Below are 9,976 nucleotides of genomic sequence, written 5' to 3'. Positions count from 1 at the left end.
CCAGGCCATCCAGGAGCTGATCAGTGTGGTACGGAGATGGAAGAGAGTTTATACTGAAATCTCTCGACATAGTGCGTGTCCATTGGAGCTTTAGTTCTATTATTTTATTAGATTAGACCAATTTTTGCTAGTGATCTTAGAAGGTTTCTAAATCTATAAACATTTGTTACAAACTGTTGTACAAAACAATAGAGGCACATCTGGTTTTTCCTTGTGTGTGGCTGTGTACTTTAATAGGCCCCAAATGAGCCACCACTCCCGCTCACATGAGTGTTTTTGGCTAATTCACTTTATCCTTGGTTATAAAAAAAAAGCACTACATACTGTATGTCAAATTAAGCCCATACACACATGCCAGGGGCGGCTTCATGGCACTATTTGAAACATTAATTTGCAATGTGGCTCTCACTGGAACACAAATAATACATAGTAATGACTTAATGACATCCTACAAGCACTCATGATGACTTTGTGCCTCACCAGCATGCTGGGGTGGCGGTGCATGTGGAGGAGTGCTTGTGCTGTAGCAAAGAGCTCAGCCTGGATATTCTAGAGAAGGAGACAGACATGGCCATCCAGTGTGAGCCAGACCGCTGTGGCCTAGAGGCTCTGCAAGAGAAGCTGGACCACCTGGAGGTGAGAGGAAGATGCCAGCACATGTTGTGGTCATGGTATAAACATTTTAAATGATTCAGTGGTGCTAATGCGATCCAGTATTCCATTCCACTGACCGTCACTTTCTCACTCTCACCTCCAACATATTGTTCTACTGTGTGTTTTTCTGTTGTGCCAGATTTTTTCACATCTAAAAAAGTCAGCCCACCCCACTGTGTGCTGTGTTTAATTTATTATATAAACTGGACTGTGCAATCACACACACATACACAGATAGAGCGTGCAAAGTTTATTATTCACACAGGATGATTATTTATGCTTGCGAGTCACTGTTCTGTTAGCTCTCAAAGTGTGTGTGTGTGTTTGTGAATATATCTGGTGGGGTGTGTATGTACATCTCGGGGTCATAGGGTTGGAGATGGTAAAGCTCTGTGTGACTCATTTTTGGGCAGTGTTATGTTTATCACACGCACACACAGCTGTCTGGACTTGATATCACTGAAGAGCAGAAATGACCTAATCTTCTAAACTGAAATAACTGTGCCGTCAGTAGAGAGGCATCCACAACTCAGTGTTCTTGAGACATGCTGTAGCTGAGAAACGTTATGAAGTATTACTCCCACAGAACCCTCAACACTATTAATTACTGCCTTGTCAAAAGGAGAAAAAAGACTGCAGGCTTGCTATAGCGTGGCAGCCCATATGTCGACCATATGGGTCTCGAGATGAATAATATGCATGAAGCTATGGCGATGAGGTCATAGTCATACAGAGATACAATTGGTACAGGCTGTGTGAGTGATACCGGATTTGATCGATGATAGATTTTTACTGTGATATTCCACAGATTGACTATGAAGTCATCAGGGAGGACGTAAAGGAGATGGAGAACCAGGTTTCTCGATTGAAGGAGCTGTGCCCAGAGAGGGTGCACGTACTCAGGGCAAAGATCCAGGCTACGCTGCAGGCCTGGACCGAGCTGGGAAGGAGTGTGACGGAGAACAAATCACGTCTACAAGAGTTTGTGCAGCTCCAAGAGTTCTTCAGAAGCTACCTTGCTATGATGTAAGTGGGGCACAGGGATGTTGTGACCCCTTTCTGGGCCAGATGTTCATAATCTTCTTTCTAATGAGACTGATACAATCCTCACTGGCCAGACCAAACTGGAACCAGAGACTGATATGCCAAAAACAAACCATTTATTTACAAAACATTAGAACTTCTTTGCTCTCTCAGGGTACTCTGGTTTCTTCCCACAGTCCAAAGACATGCAGCTTAGGTTGATTAGTGACTCTAACTTTCCCGTAGGAGTGAGCATGGGTGTGTGTGGTTGTCAGTCCTGTGATAGACTGGCGACCTGTCCAGATTGGACCCCGCCTCTTGCCTTATGTCAGCTGGGATTGGGTCCATAATTCTTCTCTTTGGAACTGAATAAAACAAAAAGATAAAAATAAATACACAAACATTATAAACATTAGACAAATTTTCAAGAGAAAATAAATAGTAACTACCTTGTTAAAACTAAACCACAGTTCCCTTTTCCATCAGGGACATACAGGTAACAGGAATCTACATATTATAAAAGCATAGTGAGCAAGTTATTATTGTACAAAAAAGACTTAGGTTAAATGTTTAAAAGGAATCACTGTTGTACTCAGCATTCCTTATTCCTTGGCCGATATGACTAAGGAATCACTGCAAGCTTTTAGTCTCTCACATTTCATAAGCAGTCTAAAAGTACAAATATTTGATTTCATGCCCTCAAATAATGATGATGTTTGATGAATGAGTTTTATAGACACTTAAAGTAAGCCTAATGAATCAAACAAAATGCCAGATGATGTTGTTGTCCTTCAGGTGTGCTCTAAGCCAGGAAGGAAGGCCCGAGTGAACTTCTAAACCCTTCTTCTAAACTCTGTCCCTTGTCTGGTCCTAAAGATAATCCTCGTATTACCTTCCCCTCTACACTAAGAACATCTGCCTATTACTATATTTTTCCATGCTAAAAACAGGATGTTCTAGTTGTGAAACAGGTCCCTGATGAAATGTATAATTTACAATGTGCACAAGTTTTCTGGGCCAAGTGTGACAAGGCGATGACTGTCCTGTTCTATCAGAGAGAGTCTGGTCAATCTCATGTTTTGCGAATGCACAACTTTTCTCACAGCCCTTCTCCTTGTCTCCTCCACCACCTCTCACCCCACCATGCTCCTCTGAATAGCTCATGGACAGAAGACACCAGGTCATGCATTTTTTCAGATGCCGCCTTGTATCTCGGGAAAGACGGTCGTAAACCACTGGCTGCAGAGTTGGACACTCAGATTGAGCAAAAGTTTGAGGAGTTTGATGAGCTGGCGGCCACAGGCAGGAACCTTTTGGGCAAAGAACACCACCTCACACAGATGGTGAGCAGGGCTACACACTTCCTAGAATATACTATTAAATTTTTTTCCCCTGCTTTTACAAAACCCAAGTAATGTCTTGCAGGTAAGAGAGCGCATGGAGGAACTGAGGAGTATGCTCGGGTGGATCTTGGTGCACTGGAGGGCTCAAAAACAACAGTGGCTTCACAAGAAGAGCCGACGGGAGCCTTCACAAGATAACATTTATTCTGAGGTCACCATGTGTTCCCCATTAACAGAGGTGAACATGCAGAGAGGCACCGCTTGTACCCATCATGTTCATTTTCTATTTTAAGGACCTTTGCTAAAATATAATCCCCTTAAAATGATATTTTAAAACATCCATAACAACTCATACAGACAGAAGTAATGCAAAATATTTTGGTACCATGGGGCCAGAAGCAGAAAAAATACCAGGTGTACACATATCAGGATATCCACCAAAAACTAATAATTAAATAATCAACCAATTAAGAGTAGGGACAACATGACAGTGGTAGAGACTGAGTGCTTATTTACCAGTGTGAACATTTATTAACTTTTCTTTCCATGACTCCCCACACAGAGTTCAGCTCCTGACATAGACACCAACCAGTCCCATCAGTCTGCAGTCACCACCACCAATGCAGACAGATTAAAGGAAGCAGGAGACAGCCAGCCCTCGTCTCTGCCATCTAGACAGGCTGAGCAACATGAGGAGAAGCAGTTAGAGGATGGGTATGAGGTCATGAACAGTATCGGACCACGGAGCTGTGAGGCTTCCTCATCAGAGTCTCCTACACCCTCCATTGTGGTGCTCAAAGAGCCCAGCAGCCCTGCTCTAGGGGACACAGTCAACCTCATCCTTAGCTTTGGTAACAAAGGTGGCAGCCAGGTTCAGGTGCTTGACGTGCCTGCTAAGACGGATGAGGTAGTGGAGGAGACCTCTGAGCCTGTCCACAGGGTGAGAAGCACGCACATCACTTCACGCTAGAAGTTAACAAACACTATTATAAGATGACACTATTACTGGCTACATACATTTTTTACTTAAATGCACTGAAACTGTTGATATTTGCTGCTGTTCCTGAAGGACAAAGCAGTAACATTCATTCTTTGTTCATGACACTGCATGGGATCTATCTGCTGCTGTTCATTCCTTCCTCTCCTTTGGCCTTCATATCTTCCTTTTCCCCCATTTTCTCCCTCAGCCCACTGTGCCTCAATCTTCTGCCTGTAAAAACTTTTGGAGGCGCTGCCAGGGGCTTTTGGAAAATACTTTGGGTAGTTTAAAACGAAAGAGAAAGATTTATCGGCAGAGCGCAAATGAGGTAAATAGCGAGGTGTGAATTGGCATTGCATGCCATGTCTCGAACTGTGCAAAGGCTGCATGATGTGTGCAGTTGTTTTCTGAGGTCAGCATGCCCTACTAACCTCTGCTACAAGGTATAGCCAGTTCCCCCTGTGATGTCTCAGAAATATTAAAGAGAAACATGAAAAAGTGAGAAAAGACAACAAACCATTTTTCTGTCAGAGCCCATTTCCTACTTACCTGCAGTCAGAAATGCAAAAGCAAAAAAAAATAGATTTTAATGAGATACATTCTGTTGTGATATTTAATGGGATGGGAATCTGACCTGCAACAAGTGAACAAAAATCTGTCCTGTTTTCAGAGAGAAATATATTGTCTTTAGCAGTGTTACCAGTTTGGTTACTATACAGTTACTATAAAGTATACAGTCATGTCAGATGAAAAACTGGATTTCAAATTAGATTATAAGGCATTTCATTTAAAAGTAGACTGTGTATTATGCAACATTAATATTTGAAGAAGTCCTGTAAACTGTTAAAAAATCTCAGCTTTACTAACATGAGGAATTATCTACGAAAGCTTGAGGCACTGAAAACAAATGTGTATATTTTGGATTTCCTACAGTGAATGCAATTCATCTTTCATCTTGTTTTGTGTAAACTCCGATGAATGGTTAAATCCTCAACCAAAAACCAGCCTGACTTTTCCTCTGACATTGAAACCTTTCTTTGGTCCTCAGCTTGTTCATTGAGCCAGGATTTAAAGCCAGTCTGATGACAGAGAGAGAATGAGGGTGATGAGTAAAAGAAGCACTGCTGCTGTGAATGTTGATAGAAACACTCTCTTTGCCTTCTGACATGTCACCACAAGCCTGATGTAAACCCGGTCTTGTCTGACTCTCCATGGCTGTGCCACAATTGCGTAAAACAAGTGATCTCACCCTCACTTCCTATTAAATCTTGTGCTCCAAAATGGCTCCCAGCAGGAGTGTTCCAATACAGGCCCGGTCATTAGACAGAGAACCGGTACTGAACTTTGAAGAAGGGGCCTAAAACGGCACACAATGATTTATAGTCTGGGGCTTCCACAGAAACAAGAGATTAGTCACAGAGTTGAAAGGTCAAGCCATTACAGCTGGTTATGACGGCATGTGCAACCACATGTGGTTTTGATTATGTCCTGAGTGAGTATGAGTGCAGTCATATCCATGTTGTCCTTTCATCTGATTTTTTTCTTTTGCATTTTTTATACATTTGCATTGCTGTGTGAGGCTTGGACATTCCTGACTCCATTGTTTTCTTGGATGTGTGGGATGCAGTGGAAAAAAAGGCAGATGTTTGTCTCTAAAAAGAAGTTGATTGTCTTAGTTTTGCTCTCATGTCATCATTCATCTGTAACACATAAAACTGCTTTTGTTCTCGCAGAGGGCTGCAAGGCTCTGGCCTGCAGTACACATGAGTCTCTCTAGGGTTAACCATTTGCAATAGCACATCTACAACATCAAGGAAATGAGATCTCACATACATACCTAATATCGTTTTCTTTCTTTTTTAATAGGTAAGTACCTACTTGCATGTCAAGGATAACAACTTGGCTGTGCCCCCTGTGTATGAGAGTGTCACTCTACCCCGCCAAAAGAGCCGCTCTGCAGCCTCAGACTCCCCTGCTTTCTTGCCATCCTCTTCTTCCTCACCTTCTTCCTCCACGCCTATGCCTCAGACAGCCAACCTAACCTTCCAATCCCTGACAGGGAGTGGCAGCAGCTCCATCTTTAGCAGCCTCAAGACAATGGGCAAGAAGAGAAAGAGGAAGATAGATGCCCGCAGACATACTATCCAGAAAATCTTGGGAGTTGAAGAGCAACCAGAAGGGATGCCTCATTATGCCTGTGAAACAATTATATATGACACACGTACATGGCCACTGAAGGAAGGCAGGAGGAAGAAGAGTTCACTGGATAGTCCAGCCAGTGGGAAGCGAGTAGAAGCTACAGCCTATATGAAGAATTCCCTGTTGAAGGCCATTGATACAGAGTGTTCAGGAGAATACACTATTACTCCATATGCTGTATCAGAGGGGCCAACCACTTCTCCTTCCACAAGTCAGGTGAGAAGCCACTGCAGATTCCTATCTTTAGGCTCTGTGCTGAGCTTTGACCTACCTAAGGACATGACCCTCATCCCCAGCATTCAGGACATCATTACTATCTCCCCCCCTGAATCCAAAAAAGGAGCAGTGGCTGATACAGACCCTCACTCCCAGAGACACACAGCCCTGAGCTCTTTCAAACAGAATCGACCTCCTCCTGCCATCACACACAGTTCAACAGATACCTGCTTTTCTGAAACACAGACTTTGACAGTTGTAGCAAAAGATCTGCCTGATATGGACAAGAGTTTCCAGCCACCACTTCCATTTTCCCTTGCAGAGCGTGAGGCTCAGACTCATAATGACATGTCTAAAACCCCGGCCAGTTTGCATGAAAGTGCAGAGCAGGAGTGGGACAAAATGCCATCAGAGGTTAAAACCAGTACAGCAGAAAGGGATGAGACCAGCCACTCTTCTCAACTCCCTATTTATGTGAACCAAGGCCAAAGTATCACTAAACATAAACATGAGTGTCCCAGTGTTCATACACTCATTCGAGACCTAAACGGACACCAGTACCATAAAGGTGCAAGAACCCGGAGTGTGCGTGAAGAGAGCCTTCAGTGTCTGAGTCAAGCTTCTCACATTGTTGTGAATCTGAAGTCAACAACGAGTCTTCGTCATAACTCAGTCGATGCTGGGATCGCCACTTCCAGCAGAATCAAGGTTTGCACTGAAGCACCGTGCCCAGATATTCTGCAGCCTAAGGGAGTAGTGGGGAGGCTCATGTCCCTTGAAGTGGGAGGTATAGACTGTACTAACACAAGAGAGAACAGAAAAACATCCTCAGGCCCATCTCCATACTCAGAAGTGCTAGAAACAGAGCCTGTCCACCTCAACCACCAGCAGTTTGAGGAGGAAGAAGAAGAACTGGAGGACATCTGGAACCAGACAAGCTACAGGCAAAGCATCTCCTCAGACATCATGTACCAGCCCAGCCAGGAGGAGCATGAACCCTCAGACCAATCCAGAGACCTGGAATCTCGCTCAGCTTCACCAAAGACCCCACCTGTGCTCTACAGGAACTTGGTCACAGCCTCTGCACCCAACCTCCTTGTGGCCGAGTTCAGACTGCCATCTTACATTCAGAACTTGCTGGGTTATGACAAGGAGCAGAGCCCAGAAGCCCGCTTCCCTCCACTGGCTATAGGAGACAGGAGGTCCTGGGCAGCATTTCCTAACAGGGAACTGGCCAGCAAAACTTTAGTGGCAGTGAATGAGACAGCATCGGATTCAGTGAAACTGCCGGATATAGGTGACAATCGCAGATATATTTATCAATATAGAGAAGATGAGGAGGAAGAGGAGGTGGAGGAGGCAAAGGTGGGGAAGGAGGCAGACGAGCACACAGGTTGTTCAAAGGTGAGGTCAGCGTTGGACATACTGTGCTGGTACATAGCCATGCAGATTATTTTACTTTTATTTGCCCAGGTTTTCATAATAGGTCTTTCAGATTTCTGCTTCAAGCATGAAAATTACAACTTTATTGTTCTCAGAGGTGGAAAACAATTTTGGCCCACCTTATTAGAATATTAAAATACAAATGCTATCTACTTATTCATTTGCTTGATGTTAAATTAATACAGTAGTTATAAATATTAGCTTAATATTAGTAAGTATTCCATTAGTCATTTGTAGATAATGAATATATATTGCAAAACCTTAGCTGTAAACATATAGTTGGAGTTGTCTGCTTTAATTACTGTTGCAGTGTTGATATTAAACACAACAGAATGATATTATTACTTTTATTTCTAATATCTTTGTCTTTGGTGATGACTGTGGACTGTTCTCTTTATGAACAGGACCAGTCAGTGAGTCTACTGTCAGTTCATATGGATGTGCATGGGCCCTGTCCGCAAAGAAAAGCATCACAAAGCCTGGAGGACATGGAGAAGCAAGAAGACCAGGTGGCCACCGGAGGGCGCTGTGTCAGCCTGGTGAGACGTCCTGCAATCTGTGTCACTCTGTGGTTATTAAAATATGTGTTTTGTGATAAAGCACAGAGATGCGATTTTATTTTTGTCTGAATTTTGTTGTTAATTCAAACCATTGTCAGAGTGAAAAGTCTGAGCTGCTGTCTATGGAAGGAACACTTGAGAGGAAGCACAAGCTGCAGCTGGGAGGAAAGAAAGTGAGGCTCCATTCAGTCTTTAACCCAGCTGGCACGCTCAGAAAAAGTAAAGCCCAGAGTCAGCAGCACACACTCTTATCTTATTTTCACAGGCGGCCTCCAGAGGCGGGAGCTCCTACCTATTTTCACAGGCGGACTGCAGAGGCTGGAGCTCCTACCATGCCGTCCTACATAGACATACCTTGTGCTTCTACCAGAACAGAAAAGATACACTGAAGGTAAGCAGAAAAAAGTACAGCAAACAGAGCTCAGGAGAACAGAAATGATAAATAACTGGAGTGAATTGTATGAAGTCAGTGATGATCAATTGGTGCTGTGCTGCAGAGTTCTGCATGTGGCCTGCCACTGAACCTCATGGGAGCTGAGTGCTCACTTGCACCAGATTATACCAAGAAACCCAACTGCTTTCGACTACTGTAAGACTTTATTAGCTACTAAATTAGACTGGTGATGTTATATATCTTATACAGATTTAGACAGCTGTGTGTTTGAACCTTCCTCCTGCTTTCTAACCTTCAGGCTCCGTGATGGATCTGAATATCTGCTCAATGCGTCCTCATGCTTTATGATGAAGAAATGGATGATGAAAATACAAGCAAACACAGGTAACCATCATTAGTTCCAAGCTCATTTATCCTAGGACTGAATTTATGTTACATTAATGTGCTTACATTTTCTTTAAAGGTCACAGTGATTCTGTATGTTCAGTATCAAATGTCCCAGTTGATCCAGACCTCGCCATTTCTCTGTAAGTTATGATAGTTCAACTATTTCCAACCCTAAAGTTGGAATGCTTCTGATCTTTACAACGATGTTAGGTCATTTTTTTAATTTTTAATTTTTTAAGTTTCCCTTCAACTTTCCAGAAATTCCTCCCCCTGCTCCCAACATGATTTCACCCCCACGTTCCCCAGGTGCAACCCAGTGGGTCCTGCTCAACCCACAGAGATTGTTGTACTCACCAGAGAGTTCAGTCATATGCCACAGAGTGACTTAAGGAGTTTGGATGAGCAGTCAACCAGCTCATCTTCACATGGAGGCTACTGTGGTATGTTCTTCTGTTTGTAGACAAAATCAGACATACATCTGCACCATATTCACACTTCACAGAAGCAATACAAGGAATACCCTCCATTGCTGCCTACTAAATAGCTCCACTGGGCCCCTCCTAATAGAAAAGCTCTCCTTTGTGGTAGATCAAGTCACGTCAAGATTTTTATTTGCCATGTATGCATAAACAGACAGTCTAGGCATATAGGAATTCTTGTGCAGCTCTCCTTTGGAGTCAGGTAAGGAGTCAAATGCCAGAAAGAACACTTAGTCCTAAAATAAAAAGTTACATAAAGGCAACAAAGTATTAAAAACCACAATACACAAAAATAGGGT

At 43.2% G+C, this 9,976-nt stretch overlaps 1 protein-coding gene across 1 annotated transcript in view; it reads left to right on the top strand.

The window, feature by feature from the left end:
• Positions 1 to 9,976, top strand: part of mymx (myomixer) — a 28,792-nt gene that overhangs the window by 17,172 nt on the left and 1,644 nt on the right. Inside the window, exons 18-31 of the mRNA XM_020601204.1 lie at positions 5 to 28; positions 484 to 636; positions 1,463 to 1,680; positions 2,837 to 3,020; positions 3,103 to 3,258; positions 3,583 to 3,960; positions 5,866 to 7,818; positions 8,262 to 8,396; positions 8,516 to 8,590; positions 8,683 to 8,808; positions 8,915 to 9,006; positions 9,110 to 9,195; positions 9,275 to 9,338; positions 9,457 to 9,638. Coding sequence (XP_020456860.1) covers positions 5 to 28; positions 484 to 636; positions 1,463 to 1,680; positions 2,837 to 3,020; positions 3,103 to 3,258; positions 3,583 to 3,960; positions 5,866 to 7,818; positions 8,262 to 8,396; positions 8,516 to 8,590; positions 8,683 to 8,808; positions 8,915 to 9,006; positions 9,110 to 9,195; positions 9,275 to 9,338; positions 9,457 to 9,638 — 3,826 coding nt within the window. The remainder of the gene's footprint in view (positions 1 to 4; positions 29 to 483; positions 637 to 1,462; positions 1,681 to 2,836; positions 3,021 to 3,102; positions 3,259 to 3,582; positions 3,961 to 5,865; positions 7,819 to 8,261; positions 8,397 to 8,515; positions 8,591 to 8,682; positions 8,809 to 8,914; positions 9,007 to 9,109; positions 9,196 to 9,274; positions 9,339 to 9,456; positions 9,639 to 9,976) is intronic.

This window comes from Monopterus albus, unplaced genomic scaffold (assembly GCF_001952655.1).
Source record: "Monopterus albus unplaced genomic scaffold, M_albus_1.0 scaffold3.1, whole genome shotgun sequence".
NCBI lineage: Eukaryota > Metazoa > Chordata > Actinopteri > Synbranchiformes > Synbranchidae > Monopterus > Monopterus albus.
Note: the sequence above shows the minus strand (reverse complement) of the source record. Positions and strands in the feature narration are given on the sequence as shown.